General features: G+C 44.8%; 1 protein-coding gene across 2 annotated transcripts in view; it reads right to left on the bottom strand.

The window, feature by feature from the left end:
- Positions 1-806: 806 nt before the first annotated feature.
- Positions 807-18,084, bottom strand: part of FUT10 (fucosyltransferase 10 (alpha (1,3) fucosyltransferase)) — a 78,919-nt gene continuing 61,641 nt past the window's right edge. Inside the window, exons 4-5 of one of the 2 annotated variants that reach the window (XM_010838797.1) lie at positions 11,537-12,372; positions 807-3,111 (exon numbers count right to left, since the gene is read on the bottom strand). In XM_010838797.1, coding sequence (XP_010837099.1) covers positions 2,887-3,111; positions 11,537-12,372 — 1,061 coding nt within the window. In that variant the 3' untranslated portion in view covers positions 807-2,886. The remainder of the gene's footprint in view (positions 3,112-11,536; positions 12,373-18,084) is intronic. The other variant, XM_010838798.1, reaches the window with a different exon arrangement.

The following is an 18,084-nucleotide window of genomic DNA, read 5'->3' as shown; positions in this document are numbered from 1 at the left end:
GAGATCCAGCCAGTCCATTCTGAAGGAGATCAGCCCTGGGATTTCTTTGGAAGGAATGATGCTAAAGCTGAAACTCTAGTACTTTGGCCACCTCATGCGAAGAGTTGACTCATTGGAAAAGACTCTGATGCTAGGAGGGATTGGGGGCAGGAGGAGAAGGGGACGACAGAGGATGAGATGGCTGGATGGCATCACTGACTCGATGGACGTGAGTCTGAGTGAACTCCGGGAGTTGGTGATGGACAGGGAGGCCTGGCGTGCTGTGATTCATGGGGTTGCAAAGAGTCGGACACGACTGAGCGACTGATCTGATTTGATCTGATATATATGCAAGGGGATATTTCTCAGCCATTAAAAAGAAAGAAATCATGCCATCCGCAGCACTGAGGACGGACCTAGAGATTGTCAAACTGAGCGAAGCAAATCAGACAGAGAAAGAGAAACATCATATGCTATCTCTTATATGAGAATCTAAAAAGAAATTTTACAAATGAAGTTGTTTCATTTGAAAGCTGAAGTTTTATCATTGGCAACAAAGTCTATCGAGCCTCTTAAAGTGACAGGCTCACTACATTCCCCTGAAGATGACTGACAAAATCCATCACTGAACAACCACAGCTTGCCAGACGTTCTTTTAAGCAAAAACGGTTTTCCATGGAAAAGCTCAGTTCACAACTCGAACAATCACACAAGTGCTTCTCTTTGAGATTCCTGTTGTGTGCGTTGGTGTACAGCAAACGTGTTTTATACATACGCCCCATTTTGTCACACAGAATATTAAATAGACATATACTCAAAGGTCAAGGTTTTATGAAATGAGTCATTTTTATTACTTCATCAAGAACACCATTAAGAAACTTGCTCTATCGTAGTTTACTCTGTATATATGAGAAGCGATTTATGTGAGGCTCCTGGGATAATGCCCTTGCTTTAAAACCATTAATGTCACTTGCTACCTACACTGATGGTCTCTAAAATCTTTACCTACCTACTCAATCAGTTTTTTTTTTTAAATTTAGGATTTTGTAATAGTAAAGTTCCAAGTATTCCTAATGGCCTATCGGGCCTGGCTGTATAACCTCCCAAGCTTATTTACTTATTTATTTGTCTGTTTTAAAGTGTCTATTTATTTATTTTTATTTTTTGGCTGCGTGGCACATAGGACCAGGGATTGAGCCTGCACCCTTTGCATTGGAAGTGCGGAGCTGAACCACTGGGCAACCAGGGAAGTTCAAGAACACAAACTTATTTAATTATCACAACTGCACAGACAGCAAACATGGGACGTGAGCAAACCCAAGCTATAAAAGACCAAGCAACTTGGCCAAGGTAATAAAGATGGCACATCGAAGAGGGGGGACTAATAACCAGGTTTTTCTTCCTCTAGAGTCACAGCTCATCATTCCACATTCCCTCTGAGTTTCTCAAGCATTTTCATTTCTGTAATCAGAAGGAACTAAAGATCTATGATGTTAGAATTATGTGTTCTTAGGCACAAAAATGAAAGCCCAGGGTAGTCAAGAGCTTTGTTCAAAATCATATTTAGTTAATGGCAGAGGTGGGATGGAAAGAACCCAGTCCTAGGCGAGAAGCCCTGTAACGCCTCTTGCCCCTGAAAGAATGTTCTGGTTTCATCCTTATTTCTCTGGCATAGCCAGAGACAGACCTGCGAACAGGAGATGCCCTTGGCAGGCACCAAAAGACACCGGCCTGCGATAAATGGGCAGCTGGTGCCAAGGGTGCCTTCCTCAGCTTCCTCCTCGTACCACGTCAGGCACGTGAGTACCAGGACCCTTCCTGTCCTCTGCAGCTTACGTCTTTCCACTACAAAGCCAGCACACGGCAAGTGGCAACAGGCTCAAGAGTCATCTAGAAGACTTCCCAGGCTCCCAAGAAAAGAGAAGGGGAGCTCGTGTTTTCTCCCTCTCTTTCATGAAGCTTCCGCAGAAGCTCCAGACAAGACAGTTGAAACTCCTCTGTGACAGGGTCAGAAATGAAGGGGGATGCTCCCAAAACGAAGGGCTGCGCGTCAGCTTCCACACCAAGGGAGTTCTAGCAGGCACGCGCTCTCACCACGATCCAAACACACAGACCATCCAGCCCAGCTCATAGGATTCGAGGTACTATTCTGCTCAGTGGAACATGGGACCTTGGGGAACAACTCATCACTCAAAACATCCAAGGAGGAGGCATGACTTCACGAGAGGAACAGGGGAGGATACGGGGCAAAGTGATGATAAGAAAGGCGGGAGGGGTGGCTGAGAGCATGGGGGAGACAGAGACGCACTACGTACTACAGACTTGAAGCAACAGCGGATCAATGTCACGCAGCCTTCATGACACACTCACGCCCCTGGCAATCAACAGATGGCACCTCTCACTGCCAAGTTCTAATGCATTTCCTGTTCAGGCTCAGCGTCAGGACACCGGGCTTGCCAAATACCCACTGATGCAGACAGCGAGGGGAGTGGAAGAACCCGCGGCTATACACCTCTCCCTTCTTTGCAGGACCTCGTTCCTCGCAGCAAGGAAAACATTCACTCTGCAGCGGGTGAATTTCCACACAGGACGGCAAGGACACACGTCTAGACGTGCGCTCTGAAGGTGACTAGTATTTGGTAAGAAATGTTAAGCTCATTCAGGTTTTTCCATAAGATGGTATGGAAAAACCTAAACAAACTTTTTGGCCAACCCAATACTTGCTTTTTTTTTTTAGTATAAAAAATAGAGAAGCGACCTCTAAGGATAATTCATATCTATCATTGGACAGAGCTCACTTGAGTACTGCAGCCATTTATTCTCATCCTAATGGATCGTTAACAGAGCAGCTATTATATTCAAACAGCAAGGCAACCTAGAAAGTAAAACCCTACTACTTTTTGGATATTAGTCCTTGAATACTAGGGCCCAAAACTCTTGAGTTGAAAAGTTTTGATTCCTATCGACCAGCCACCTGAGTGCCCGGGCTTCTTTCTTGGATTGCTGGAAGCTTGGTATCCACATCTCTCGCAAAGAGCGCTGACGTGGGACCAGGGATGAGAAAGCGAACACTGTAGGCTCTGGACAGCTCAGGTGGGTAACGTCTGCCTGCCATCTTTTGGGTGGTAAGCCCTGCATTGAGAGAAAGAGGGAAAAATGAAAAATGTAAGTTAGCACAAGTCTCATGCTCCATAAGTGCCTAAAGCAAGTACCTTCACTCCATGGAGTCTCCATAGTCACACTCCTGAAGAGTTAAAAGGAGAAAGAAAGTATCTAACATTTATTGAGAATATCCTGTGCACCAGATGGGCTTCCCAGGTGGCTCAGTGGTAAAGAATTAGCCTGCCAATGCAGGAGATTCAGGAGGCGTGGGTTCAATCCGTGGGTTGGGAAGATCCCCCGGAAGAATAAATGGTAACCCACTCCAGTACTCTTGCCTGAGAAATCCCATGGACAGAGAGGCCTGGGGGGCTACAGTCTATGGAGTCTCAAAGAGTCAGACACGACAGTGACTGAGCGCACAGAACACACATGCATTAGATACTCTGCTCGGTGGGCTTCACAGACTGTCTCATTCAATCCTTCACTCCATTCACGCCAAAGTACATCCTTATGGAATTTTAGAACACACAAGAAAAGGAAGAGACTTTACAAACTCCCTAAGAGGAAAAGATCAATTTGGAAGGTCAGAAGTTAGGATGGTTTTGGATTTCTGGACAGTAACACTAGAAGTTAAAAAGCAGTGGTGAAATTTATTGATGAGTATTAACACTAGGAAGTACAACTTCAAGGAGAAAAAGAAAAGTTGCATAGCCTCAAAATATCTCCACCCATATGTTTACTAATTATTGTGGTGGTTTCAACATATGTCGAGGGACTTCCCTGGTGGTCCAGCGGCTAAGACTCCATTCTCCCAATGCAAGAGACTTGGGTTCAATTCCTGGTCAGGGAACTAGATCCCACTTGCCATAACTAAAAATCCTGCATGCTGCAATGAAGATCAAAGACCCCACATGCAGCAACTATGACCCAGTGCAGCCAAATAATTAATTAATTTAAAAAATATATATATATATCCTCAAATTAGTTTATATTCCTCCCACAAGGAGGCAAAGCTTAATTCCCTTCTCTTTGACTGTGGGCTGGATTTACTGACTCGCTCAGTGGAAAAAGAAAATTAGTAACTTCACAGAGGGAAAACCTAGCAGACAGCACCTTAGGCAGGTGATCAAAGAGAGCATCACCAGTAACACATCATGCTGATATCACTCATCCCCTGATATGATGCAATGAGAAGGTCCTTTTCACCTCTGTGCTCTTATTCCGCCAAATCCAAAACCCAAGTCTCAACATGAGAAAACATCAGAGAAACTCTACAGAGGAACATTCTGCAGAATACTGACCGATCTTCTTCAAAAATGTCAGTTATTAAAAAACAAGAAAGATGGCACAACTGTCACAACTGAAGGCATCTGAGGCGACATGAGGAGCAACTACTATCTGGCATCCTGGATCCGATCCTGAACAGACAAGGGATGTGAGTGGAGAAGCTGGAGAAATAGGACTCAAGTCTGTATTGCAGCTCACTGCAGTATTAACAGTCAACATTGGTTTCTCAGTGCTGACAAATGTGCATGGTTAGATAAAATATTAACATTAGAACAGAATTCTGGCACTCTGCACTATCTTTGCAACCCTTCTATCAACCCGTAATCCTTTCAAAAGTTGACAAAAAAAATTTAAAGAAAGCCAATAACAAACTGCCTTCAAAATTCTGAACAAAAAAAACAAAAACAAAACTAATGTCCATTTTAGTAGTTTACATTCAGCTAAACTATAGTTTAAATGTTAGAATCAAATAAAGACATTTCAGACATCCCCCATACACCCTTTGTCAAGAAGCTATATGAGGGTCAGTTCAGTTCAGTTGCTCAGTCGTGTCCGACTCTTTGTGACCCCATGGACTGCAGCACACCAGGCTTCCCAGTCCATCACCAACTCCCGGAGCTTGCTCAAACTCATGTCCATCAAATCGGTGATGCCATCCAAACATCTCATCCTCTGTCATCCCCTTCTCCTCCTGCCTTCAATCTTTCCCAGCATCACAGTCTCTTCCAATAAGTCAGTTCTACACATCAGGTGGCCAAAGTATTGGCACTTCAGCTTCAGCATCAGTCCTTCCAATGAATATTCAGGACTGATTTCCTTTACAATTGACTGGTTCGATCTCCTTGCAGTCCAAGGAACTGTCAAGAGTCTTCTCCAACACCACAGTTTAAAAGCATCAATTCTTCGTCACTCAGCTTTCTTTATAGTCCAACTCACACATCCATGCATGACTACTGGAAAAACCATAGCTTTGACTAGATGGATTTTTGTTAACAAAGTAATGTCGCTGCTTTTTAATATGCTGTCTAGGTTGGTCATAGCTTTTCTTCCAAGGAGCAAGAGTCTTTTAATTCATGGCTGCAGTCACCATCTGCAGTGATTTTGGAGCCCCCCAAAATAAAGTCTCTGTTTCCATTGTTCCCCATCTATTTGCCATGAAGTGATGGGACCGGATGCCATGATCTTCGTTTTTTGAATGTTGACTTGTAAGCCAGATTTTTCACTCTCCTCTTTCACTTTCATCAAGAGGCTCTTTAGTTTTTCTTCACTTTCTGCCGTAAGAGTGGTGTCATCTACATATCTGTGGTTACTGATATTTCTTCCAGCGATCTTGATTCCAGCTTGTGCTTCATCCAGCCCGGCATTTTGCACGATATACTCTGCATATCAGTTAAATAAGCAGGGTGACAATATACAGCCTTGACGTACTCCTTTCCCTATTTCCAGTCTGTTGTTCCATGTCCAGTTCTAACCGTTGTTTCTTGACTTGCATACAGATTTCTCAGGAGGCAGGTCAGGTGGTCTAGTATTCCCATCTCTTTCAGAATTTTCCACAGTTTGTTATGATCCACACAGTCAGAGGCTTTGGTGTAATCAGTAAAGCAGAAGTAGATGTTTTTCTGGAATTCTCTTGCTTTTTCGAAGATCCAACAGATGTTGGCAATTTGATCTCTGGTTCTTCTGCCTTTTCTAAATCCAGCTTGAACACCTGGAAGTTCACGGTTCATGTACTATGGAAGTCTGGCTTGGAGAACTTTGAGCATTATTTTGTTTGTGTGTGAGATCAGTGCAATTGTGCGGTAGTTTGAACATTCTTTGGCATTCCCTTTCTTTGGAATTGAAACGAAAATGACCTTTTCCAGTCCTGTGGCCACTGCTGAATTTTCCAAATTTGCTGGCATATTGAGTGCAGCACTTTCAAGCATCATCTTTTTGGATGAGGGTACAATCAACCAAATAAAAAGAAAGTTAAGAGAGAAGGATAAAAACATACAAGAAGCAGAGGTGTCAACATAAAAGAAAAAGACAGGAAAGGCAATTCCCAAAATGCTAGGGAAGGGAGATCTCAGAGTGGTCTCTACAGAGTGTAGAGGGCAACCAGATGTACCTAATGTATGTCACAAGGCTCCAGGAGAGATTTATTCAACAAGATGAAATGACTTGAATGCCTGGTATAGCTGAACATCTTCAAAGGAGGTTTAAACAATCAACAAGGATTGAATTAGTTATGTAAAAGTATAAAATAAACAAACAAGAAATAAGACAGTTATTAACTCGAGGGAAACCAAAAGCTGTACAGGTAAGGAAAATAAATCATAGTATATACTACATGGTTCATTTCTACATAAGTTACATGATCATATAAACAGTGGATGTTAAAAAAAATTATGTATAAGAGCATGTTAATTAGAAACATTGAGTAATAATCAAAACAATTTGTTAAGTATGGTGGTAAGTGGCTTCCCAGGAGGCGCCAGTGGTAAAGAACTTTCCCACCAATGCAGGAGATGCAGAAGATGTGGGGTTCGATCCCAGAGTTGGGAAAATCCCTTGGAGGAGGGCATGGTAGCCCACTCCAGTATTCTTGCCTGGGAAATCCCATGGACAGCCAGCCTGGTGGGCTTCAGTCCATGGGGCTTCAGGGAGTCGGACACGATTGAGTACAGCACATGGCTGGTGGTAAGTGGCTGCCTTCTAGGGAAGGAGAAAAGAAAAAAGAAGTAGAAGATAGTTTTCTTTTACTAACTTTGCAGAACTAATTGATACTTTAACCTATGTACCTGTATGTCTCTTTCTTAAAATTTTTTTTTTTATCTTTTGGCCACACCACGTGGCATGTGGGATCTTAGTTCCTCAACCAGGGAAAAAACCCATGCCCTCTACATTGGAAGCACAGTCTTAACAACTGAACCACCCGTGAAGTCCTAAAAAAAATTTTAATGTGAAGATATTAGAGTTGATAATAGTCAGGTTTGCAATGATTACTCTTCATCCATACCAAATTTAGAAAGCAGAGCAGAAAAACCAATCTGAAATATACTAGAGATGTTTAGCCTGTAAAAGAGATGACTTTGAGTGAGCATAAAGCTTGTTTTGAAGCATCTAAAGAGATTACAAACGGAAGAGTGAACTAACTTGTTTGGTAGAGTGTGAAGGATAGGGTTGCCTAAATTCTTTCTTCTCGATAACTACTCACAGATGGTCATGGAGTTTGGCTTCCAAGAGCCTGGAACAAGCGTAAGGATTCTTTACCAAGACAAAATTGAGCACAGAAAACCAGAACAGGAATCCAAATGGCCAACCACAAGAAAATGCTAAGACGTACAATCTGGGGAGTCTAAATCCCATCCAGGGACGCCCCTGATGGACCAGCGGCTAAGACTCTATGCTCCTGGGTTTGATCCCGGATCAAGGACTAGATGCCACGTGCCACAATTAACGGTGCCACATGCCACAGTGAAGATCCTTCTTGCATGCTGCAACTAAGACCCAGCATGGCCAAATAAACACCAACTCAAAGTTCAAAGGATTAGATGCAGGCTCAAACTTCGGGTTACTACAGCCAGAGTTCATGATTGGGGAGAGCCTGTATTTGGAGCAAAACCAGAATCAAATAAGGAGGACCCCAATCGATTACTACAAAACAGCTTTGGAAAGGCCATTTTTCATCTTTCCTGACTGATGGTCACATAATCAAAGCTGTATCTCACCACATTAGAGTTTGAAGTGGGTAGCTAAGAAAGAACCACAGAAGGGGAAGTCTTGGTTCAATACAAAGACCGGTATAACTGTAGAAATTTAACAAAAGATAAGATTTGCTACCCTAAAAAATGGTGAAATCACCAGCCCTGGAAATGTAACATAAATTAGCAGATGACTTGGTCGTGATATTTGAAACACCAGTTTCATCTGTACTGACCACACAATCTTTAGTGGCCTTCCCAACCCTAACCTTGCGTAACTGTCTACATGAGAAAGTCAGTAGTAATACCCTCTTTCCCTGCCTGCCCACTTGAGAGTTCTTCCAATGGTGTAGAATAAAGTCCCATTTAAGGTGACATCATAGAGAAAAGAATCTTGTGAAATGGACTCTTTTAGCTCTAGTGTTCTTCCAGAAATGTCTCACAGTGTGACCTGAAGAAAGTGTGTCCGATGAAATGGTTATGACACGTTTAGTAGTAACTAACTTTCAGCATCCCAAATTGCCTTTCCAGCTGAAGTCCTGGTTAGAAAAACAAGCTGTTCCTAAACTACAATTAATAAATAGTTTGCTTCCAAGGAGAATATGGCTCCTACTTTAACAATAAGGAAAAAGTCAGATTGTCTACAAATTCATAACTCTTCTTGAGTTCGTCAGGGAACCGAGATCAAACAACAACCAAGTGAACTGAACCCCAAAGTGACGTGTTCATCTCAGGAAAGACGGACACAGGCTCAATTTCACCTTTTGCAGAACACAGGTGAAGGAGGAGGCTACCACAAAGTAGGTAACAAGAAATCAACTAAAATTTTAACAAATCCTTATAGGTATGGGCTATCATGTTAGTTTAGAATAGCTCAGTTCAGTTCAGTCGCTGAGTCATGTCCAACTCTTTGCGACCCCATGAATCACAGCACGCCAGACCTCCCTGTCCATCACCAACTCCCGGAGTTCACTCAGACTCACGTCCATCGAGTCAGTGATGCCATCCAGCCATCTCATCCTCTGTCGTCCCCTTCTCCTCCTGCCTCCAATCCCTCCCAGCATCAAAGTCTTTTCCAATGAGTCAACTCTTCACATGAGGTGGCCAAAGTACTGGAGTTTCAGCTTTAGCATCATTCCTTCCAAAGAAATCCCAGGGCTGATCTCCTTCAGAATGGACTGGCTGGATCTCCTTGCAGTCCAAGGGACTCTCAAGAGTCTTCTCCAACACCACAGTTCAAAAGCATCAATTCTGCGGTGCTCAGCCTTCTTCACAGTCCAAGTCTCACATCCATACATGACCACTGGAAAAACCATAGTCTTGACTAGACTGACCTTTGTTGGCAAAGTAATGTCTCTGCTTTTCAATATGCTATCTAGGTGGGTTACACCAAAAAAGAGGTCAAACTCACTCAAAAGCTCTTCTTTTTTAAAAAAATATTTATTATTTATTTGGCAACACTGGGTCTTAGTTGCATGCAGGCTCAGTAATTGGGGCACATAGGCTTAGTTGCTCCACAGAATGTGAGATCTTAGTTCCCAAACCAGGGATTGAACCCACATCCTTGGCATTGCAAGGCAGATTTTTAACCACTGAACCACCAGGGAAGTCCCCAAAGCTTTTTCCATGTACCTCCATCAGATGCCCAGGAAGAAGACTGGGGCCAGGGTAGAACACTGGAAACAGCCTCCTTCTTTGGCCCGGGGCAGAGAAGGAAATGTCAGGAAGCCCCTTCCATCTCCCCAGAACCTTCCCTTACAAAGAGAAAAAGTCTTACAACACTGAAGAAGCTGGAGCAAACCTTTTATCTTCAGATCCAAGGGATGAAAAATCTACCCCTCCCCCATGCAAAATTCACCTGTCTCATGGTCTGGGTGGAGGCTGGAAATGAATCCGGACCTAGGATCCCACCAGGATACCAGAGGTCACCCACCCCTGAAGGGACACAGAACTCTCTTCCATCCAAACCAACCACAGATACAAGGCAGAGTCTGGCTTGAAGGAGAGGCAAGAACACTGAGAAAGCTTCACTCCTGAGTTCCAGGAATGCAAAAACCTGCCTAAGCCTGATGCTGCCAAGAAAACAAAGAACCTACCCTGCCCACACCGCGAGCCCGTCGCTGAGCAACAAGCCACAGCAGTTTACTGCCGATGGAGGGGCAAGAGCAGGGAGACCTCCTCTGTGACCCGGCAATACAGGACCTGCCAAAAGCTGAGGGTGGGGCAGAAAGGCTGAGAAAAGCAACTAGTGCCAGGTCCCACTGTAAGCACAGGTAACTTTCATAGTTAATACTGATAATATTTAATTATTGATTATTGTAATTATAAATACTGGAATAATTTGAAGCTGTAGAGCACTAAACATAACAGTAACAACACAAACCTCTCTTTTTTTTTGGCCACACCCCGTGGCATGTGGGGTCTCAGTTCCCTGACCAGGGATGGAATTTTCACCTCTGTAACGGAAGGCAGAGTCTTAAACATTGGATTACCAGAGAAGTTCTGCAAACCCAAATTTAGGTCAGCTCTTGAGGTGGCGCTAGTGGTAAAGAACCTGCTTGCCAATGCAGGAGACACGGGTGTGATCCCTGGGTCAGAAAGATCCCCTGGAGGCAGGCACAGCAACCCACTCCAGTGATCTTGCCTGGAGAATCCCACGGACAGGGGAGCCTGGCCTATGGCCCACAGGGTCACAAAGGGCCGGACACAACGGAAGCGATTCGGCACCGGACTAGACCAACTCAACTGGCGTGAGATTCTCATAGGAGCGCGAACCCTACTGCGAACTGCACCTGCGAGGGATCTAGGCTGGGTGCTCCTTATAAGAATCTAATGCTGATGATCTGAGGTGGAGCTGAAGCAGCGCTGCTAGCCCTGCGGAGTGGCTGCCACTGTCTCCTGTCACCCTGAGATGTTTTCCAGTTGCAGGAAAACAAGCTCATGGCTCCCCCTGGTTCTGCATTATGCTGAGTCATATGATTATTTCATTATATATTACAATGCAATAATAATTGCAATAAAGTGCACGATAAATATAATGCACTTGAGTCTTCCCAAAACATTCCCCTCACTGTCCCCTGGTCCATGGAAAAATTGTCTTCCATGAAACTGGTCTCTGGTGCAAAAAGGCTGGGGACCACTGGGCTGAAGGACTGAAAATGTGGATGAGATTCAGAACTTGCCATTTTTTAAATTTTTTTGGCCTTCATGCCTCCCCTGCAGCTTCCGTGCATCACTGCCCAGCACCTGTAGTGTGGTAACCTCCAGAAGAAACAATAAAGAAGAATTTAAAGCCTTCAGGACAGACTAGTAAACTTCATGGCAGTCCTCAAATAGAAATGAAATATCCATCCTTCCTGCAGAGCCTGGCCTCTCTGATAAGAGTGAGGACCAGCGATGGGGCAGCTGCAACAGAAGAATGGGGAGCAGCAGAGAACGTCAAGACGGCCATCCCAGCACCTCTCTGCCAACCTGGACCTGCTTACCTTCTCCCGGAGCCTAATGTTATCCCACACCTTGGTGCACACCATACACTCAAACGCGTCGATGTAGTTGTCCTGCTTAACGTCCTGCACCCCCCACTTCCGTTCCCTGAGCGCGGTGAGAAGTCGCTGATTCGAGATCTCGCCCTTCAGCTTCCATTCTATGTAGGCCTGGTAGCGTCTGTCATCCTGATCCAGCGCTCTGATGTAGCTCGCCAGCTCTCTAGGGTGAGAAAATTCTGATACCAAGATAGCACTTCTATTGCTTGGAAGCCAGTCTGCGATGCTGGGGGATCCGTAATACACAGGGACGACCCCCAGTTTCAGAGGTCTCCAGAGCTTCTCAGTGATGTAGTCGTCGCACACCGCATTCTCAAAAGCCAGGATAAACTTATACTGGGCGAGGATCCTGTAAAAGCCATCGGCGTCCATCGAGGCCGGGCTGCTCAACTGTGGAGGGAGAGGTTTGTTTCGCAGACACTCGCCGTAGGAATCGACCTCAATGTATGTCATCAGCTCTCGAACATAACTGTCCCTGTCTGAGGGCGGGTCACAGTCGGACTGTACGTACACCAGCGGGGCGAGGCTCTTCCGGAGGTGGTTTTTGGACCGCAAGGGGACCAGGTATCGGAGTGACGTCAGGACTTCCGTGCCCTCCAAGTACTGGGTGGTTAGTGGCAGGTGGGAGTGCCGGCTGAAGGTGGCGGTGTAGTTGAACAAGGTGATGACTGGCTGGTGAAAGAGCTTATAATTATTTTTTGGAGACTCTTCGTGAAAAAGGGCCCAGTCGTGATGGGCTTTCCGAGGCAGAGGTAAGCTATCTATGCTAAAGTCAGTACCTAGGAGAAAAAAAGACAATGTTAGTATGTCCAAAAGAACTCTGGTGTTTCAGTTTGAGTCCACCTGGGAAGAGCTTGAGGCTATAAATAAGAAGCCTGTTACAGTGCCTGCAAAATGCCTGGCAGTTAGACTTCCCTAGTGGTGCAGTGGATAAGAATCCCCACCTGCCCATGCATGGGACATGGGATCCATCCCTGGTCCGGAAAGATCCCACATGGCGTGAAGCATGTAACCCACATGCCACAAATACTGAGCCTGAGCTCTAGAACCTGGGAGCCACAACTCCTGAAGCCCCAGTGCCCCAGAGCCTGTGCACCCCGACAAGAGAAGCCACTGCAATGAGAAGCCCACACATCCCAACTACAGAGTAGCCTGTGCTCACTGCAACCAGAGAAAAGCCCACACATAGCAACAAAGACCCAGAGCAGCCAAAAATAAATACATAAATAAATAGTTTTGTAAATGCCCAACAGTCAGAATCATGAAGCTTTCAACCTCAGTTCAGTTAAGTCACTTAGTCGTGTCCAACTCTTTGGGACCCCATGAATCGTAGCACGCCAGGCCTCCCTGTCCATCACCATCTCCCAGAGTTCACTCAAACTCATGTCCATTGAGTCGGTGATGCCATCCAGCCATCTCATCCTCTGCCGTCCCCTTTTCCTCCTGCCCCCAATCCCTCCCAGCGTCAGTCTTTTCCTAGAAACTGCTTATAGGGAGGGTCACCAAGGAAAGGGACCCTCCCTCTCATTTTATGAAAAGAGAAATGGGAGTAAGTGTCTAGCCTGGTTCTAAAGAATTTATTCCATTGCCTCCTGCAACTGGCTTTTTCTTTCCAGAGGCATTACCCAAAGAGGGAAGGAGAAATGAAGAGAGAGACCATTCTTAGAAAAGAAAAAGGAAGCCAAAAAGGGGAAAGCAAACCAGTTTGGCAGATTGATTAAATGGAAAAGAAAAAAAAAGGAAATTATGCAAAAGTAGCCAGAACAAATACACGGGATAGGTTTTTTTTTTAATCCAAAATGATCGATTTTCAACAAAGTGCAGTGAATCAGTCTTAGTCAAAATGGTAGATAAGAGGCTTTTAAAGACTGAAGAGCTGATAATAGCACTATGCTACAGATTGCTGAAGGATGGATGTGAAATAACAAGCACATCATGAAATAAAGAAGGCATAACAGGATTATAACTGTGAGTGATTCTAGCTTCCAGAGGATTAATTGGGGGAAAACTTTGAAACACGATAATGTGCAGACAGAAATGATGGATGTGGTAAACCATTGTTTCCTGACTGTGGGTGGAGACCCAATCAGGAAGAAGTAACTTCCATAACTGAGAAAGAAGAATTAAGACAATATCACAATACATAACACAATTTCTAAGGTGTTCCAGACACTGGTGATGTTTTGGCCCAGTGACTTGATTTTTTTTTTAATGCAAGAAAATGGTATACACACACACACAAAAAATCCATCTTCTAGCATCCACTGGGGAAAAAACACACCAAATAAATTCTTCCAGAAAAATGAGACCTATTCTCTGGTAGAATTCATAAAAATAAATTATGTAATGCCAGTGCACACCCTCTCAAATAAACACATACTCTTTGGTACAAACAGTACATCAGTGAGAAATCAATTAATCAAGAGAGGCTTTTAAACAATTAAAGATCAAAGAAGTTTATGCTGGACAACGTATACTGAGCCCCAGAGAAACTGCTGAGGGTTATGTGTTACTGTCTTGATAACAGGCTTTTATTCTCAATGAGGAGGAATGAAAGACCACCATCAAAAAATGGTCATATCTTGGTTTTCTTGGCATTTACTACACAAGTCCTTTAGAAGCAAAAAGAATACTCAGGGGACTTCCCTGGTGGTCCAGTGGTTAAGAATCCACCTTCCAGTGCAGGGCACTCAGATCCATCCCTGGTTGGGGAAGTAAGACCCCACAGGCAGCAGGGCAACTGAGCCCTTGCTGCAACTACTGAGCCCAAGCACCGTCCACGTGACACGACTAAGACCCGATGCAAATAAATAAATAAAGAGAATACTCACACACGCCTGAACCGTAATGGCACGTAGAGCCGGATGGTCAGCAATGGGTAACAGACAAACATCGGACACGAAAGAGAGCTTGAGAAGAAAGGCAATTTACTGCATTGAACTGGCAGCTGCTCACAAAGGTTCTAAGTCGGTCAAGTGGCCAATGATGGGCACTGAGCCCATAAATTTGAGTTAGAACATAAAGCTTCCACAGAAGGCAGAGCAGAAAATCAAGGGCATTTTCCTGGGAGAGGAAGATCCAGACTCTAATCCGTAGGCACAGAGGGCAGGGATCCAGATGTACAATTAGAGGCTGGAGGCGATATGGTTAAGATGAAAGCGGGTCTAGCGTTAATGATCTGGCACAAGTGCTCTGAGTGAGGGACTCAGACACCAGGGACCGTCTGCTGCTGGGACCTGGCACACGGGTGACTCTTAATCGCCTCACCCTGCAGTCACCATGGCAAAGATCCAAACTGCAGAGCGAGGAAGCAGAGGGCACAATGAGTGCTTCAGAGCATGGAGGGGCCTGACTCTCATCGCTGCTTGTGGCATCTGTAAAGTACAAGAGGAAGGAAACACGTTGAGACCTTGTCACAGCCAATATCAAAGTCTGTGTGTTGGTAGTAAGAATGAGACTTATTCTTATGAAACCGGAACCAGTTATAATGAGCTTTTCATTCATTTTAACTAGGAGGTGAGGGCTTCCAGGCTCATTATACCTTACATTATACCACACACACACACCACATTGAAATAAGTTGTGTTTTTTTTTTTTTAATCAGATTCTTCCTAACTACAATTCTCTGAGGAAGATTAAAAAATATATGTCATCTTGCCCAGCAAGCTCCTCCCCTAAACTTACAGCTTATCGTTGTAAACACTCTAGAATTCTTAAGTTACAACCATAACAAACCTAAAATACTTCTCTGAGGATATTACAACCGACGATGCGAGTGACGGTATTGAGCAATTTCTCAAAGGTACTTGGATGTGGGTTCGGCTCCCCAGGTGGCGCTAGTGGTAAAGAACCTGCCTGCCAATGCAGGAAGCATAAGAGACTCAGGTTCGATCCCTGGGTAGGGAAGATCCGCTGGAGGAGGGCATGGCAACCCACTCCAGTATTCTTTCCTGGAGAATCCTATGGACAGAGGAGCCTGGCAGGTTACAGTCCATGGAGTCACCGGAGTCAGATATGACTGAAGCAACTTAGCAGGCACACATGCACTGGATGTGGGTCAGGAAACAGCTGAGTTATTTAGCTCTCTCTGATGCCAGGGCAATGCCCACTGTAACAAGAGTCAGAACTGGGGTATTTAAAGAAAAGAAAATCAATTGATCCATGATAAATCTATACAAATGTGACTAACTTGCATGTGACTGGTTCAGTTTTGTACAGCCATGTTCACTGGCTCTTACAGGTAACAACTTCAGATTCAAACTTCCTTTTCTCTGGGTTATTTTGTGTTTCCTGAATAGTGACTAATTCATTCGTCCCTTTATTAGCTGACAAACAGATCTTCAGCACTAAAGTGCCCCCTGTAAAGGAAATCACAACGAGAAGCACAAAAGGAATACAATTCATGCTGGCAAATGGTGCTTCAGCCTCAGACAGGAAGGGGAGGCGGACACCCGCCACAGCACGGACGAACCTTGGGGACATTGTGCTGAGTTCAGTGATGTAAGTCAGTTACCAAAAAAAAAAAAAAAAATACTGTGTGATTCCTCTTATCTGAGGTCCCTAGAATAGTCAAATCCATAGTCAAATCCAAATGGTGCTAGGATGCTGATGATGGGGACTGAATCTGCAAAGGCAGAGAAGCCGAGTGACCATCCTTTATGAAATGTTTATGTGCTCTCTTTCTTCTTCAGGGCCATATACTCTTATTATTCCCACACAAACTGGGAAAAGCAGGAGGCAACACATGTTACTAACCCCACTCTATGAAGAAAGTTTGGTTTGAGTTGTGTATCTGAAGTTAAAGATCCCTGGTGGGGACCAGAATTTTCAGACTGGCTAATGGCAAAGGACCAGAGAGACCACTGGCCCCACTACAATGCTGATGCTGTTGAATAACCGACTCTTGGCAGTCCCAAGACACTCACAGAAATATGACCCAGCTTACACCCAGTCCGCTTGGGAAGAGGCATGCCTTAACTCAGAAAATAGAAATGTTCCCACACAATGTCCCCCAAAGGTCACCTGTTTTTAAAAAAAGGACCTCTACTGTAAAATGGTATGGCCCGTAAAATGTGATCCTGCAAAAAACTCCAATAGAAGGATCTAAAATTGCAGAGGAAAACAATTTAGGCCAAGGGGCTCTTTGATAATATTATCTGCATAGTCCATGGCTAATTCATGTCACATGAATTTTCTAGACTTACCCACATGGCCCATCAGATTGTTTATTTTCTGTAAGTTTCTGAGGGTTACCTAAAAATACCGCACACACACTTCTGCAGACAGCCTGGCTCTCACCACTTCAGAGGGACTCTGGGAGAGGTCCTGACTTCCAGACCCATATTCTCCTCTCTTCTCCTGCCATCTCTCTTTATGAGTCTGCTTACCTGACCGTTACATCAATTCTACATCATGTAGCCCAGCAGTCCCCAATGTTTTTGACACTGGGCAAAACTGGTTTCCTGGAAGATACTGACCGCTGGGCAGGGACTAGTTTTCTGGAAGACAATTTCTCCATGGATTGGGGAAGGGGGGTGGTTTGGGGATGATCCTGTTCAGGAGTGCATGACCTAGGGCCCTCACATGCGCAGTTCACAGTAGCTGAGCAGACAGGAGGTGATAATGCAAATGATGGGGAGTGGCTGTAAATACAGAGGAAGCTTCACTCGCCACCCTGCTGTTCACCTCCTGCTGCCCAGCCCAGTTCCTAACACGCCCAGGGCTTAGGGACCTCTCTTGATGATACACGTTCAGCTAGGCATCTGTGCATTCTACCTCGAAGCATGGAAATCTCTCAGACCACCCTGAACAGAACCGGTGCTGCAGGCCAGTCAATAAGTTTGCAGTCCCCTTCCTAACAGCCCAGGGCCAGAGGCAAGAGTGCAGAGTCCCACCCGCCATATGCCTGAATATTTCAAGGCTATAAATCAATCTACAGGCTATTAAATGTTTTGTCTTCTACCTTTACCATACACACACAACTCATGATTTTCGTTTAAATCAAGCAAAGCCATAGTTCACACCAAACATGGATAATATCTATTCAAAATGAACATCTTTCTCTACTACAAACCACGATTCTCTTTGGGGCTTGGCAGGACATGACAAGAGGAGAAGGGAGACGACTCTTTCTCACTTGCTGACTCACCCTCACCTACTCGCTCAGACCTTGCCCTCCATTCACTCAGTTCAGTTCAGTTCAGTCGCTCAGTCATGTCCGACTCTTTGTGACCCCATGAATCGCAGCACGCCAGGCCTCCCTGTCCATCACCAACTCCCAGAGTTCACCCAGATTCACGTCCATCGAGTCAGTGATGCCATCCAGCCATCTCATCCTCTGTCGTCCCCTTCTCCTCCTGCCCCCGATCCCTCCCAGCATCAGAGTCTTTTCCAATGAGTCAACTCTTCACATGAGGTGGCCAAAGTACTGGAATTTCAGCTTTAGCATCATTCCTTCCAAAGAAATCCCAGGGCTGATCTCCTTCAGAATG

Source organism: Bison bison, unplaced genomic scaffold (genome assembly GCF_000754665.1).
Source record: "Bison bison bison isolate TAMUID 2011002044 unplaced genomic scaffold, Bison_UMD1.0 scf7180017864105, whole genome shotgun sequence".
NCBI lineage: Eukaryota > Metazoa > Chordata > Mammalia > Artiodactyla > Bovidae > Bison > Bison bison.
The sequence above is the reverse complement of the archived record's forward strand: the minus strand, read 5'-3'. Positions and strand labels throughout refer to the sequence as shown.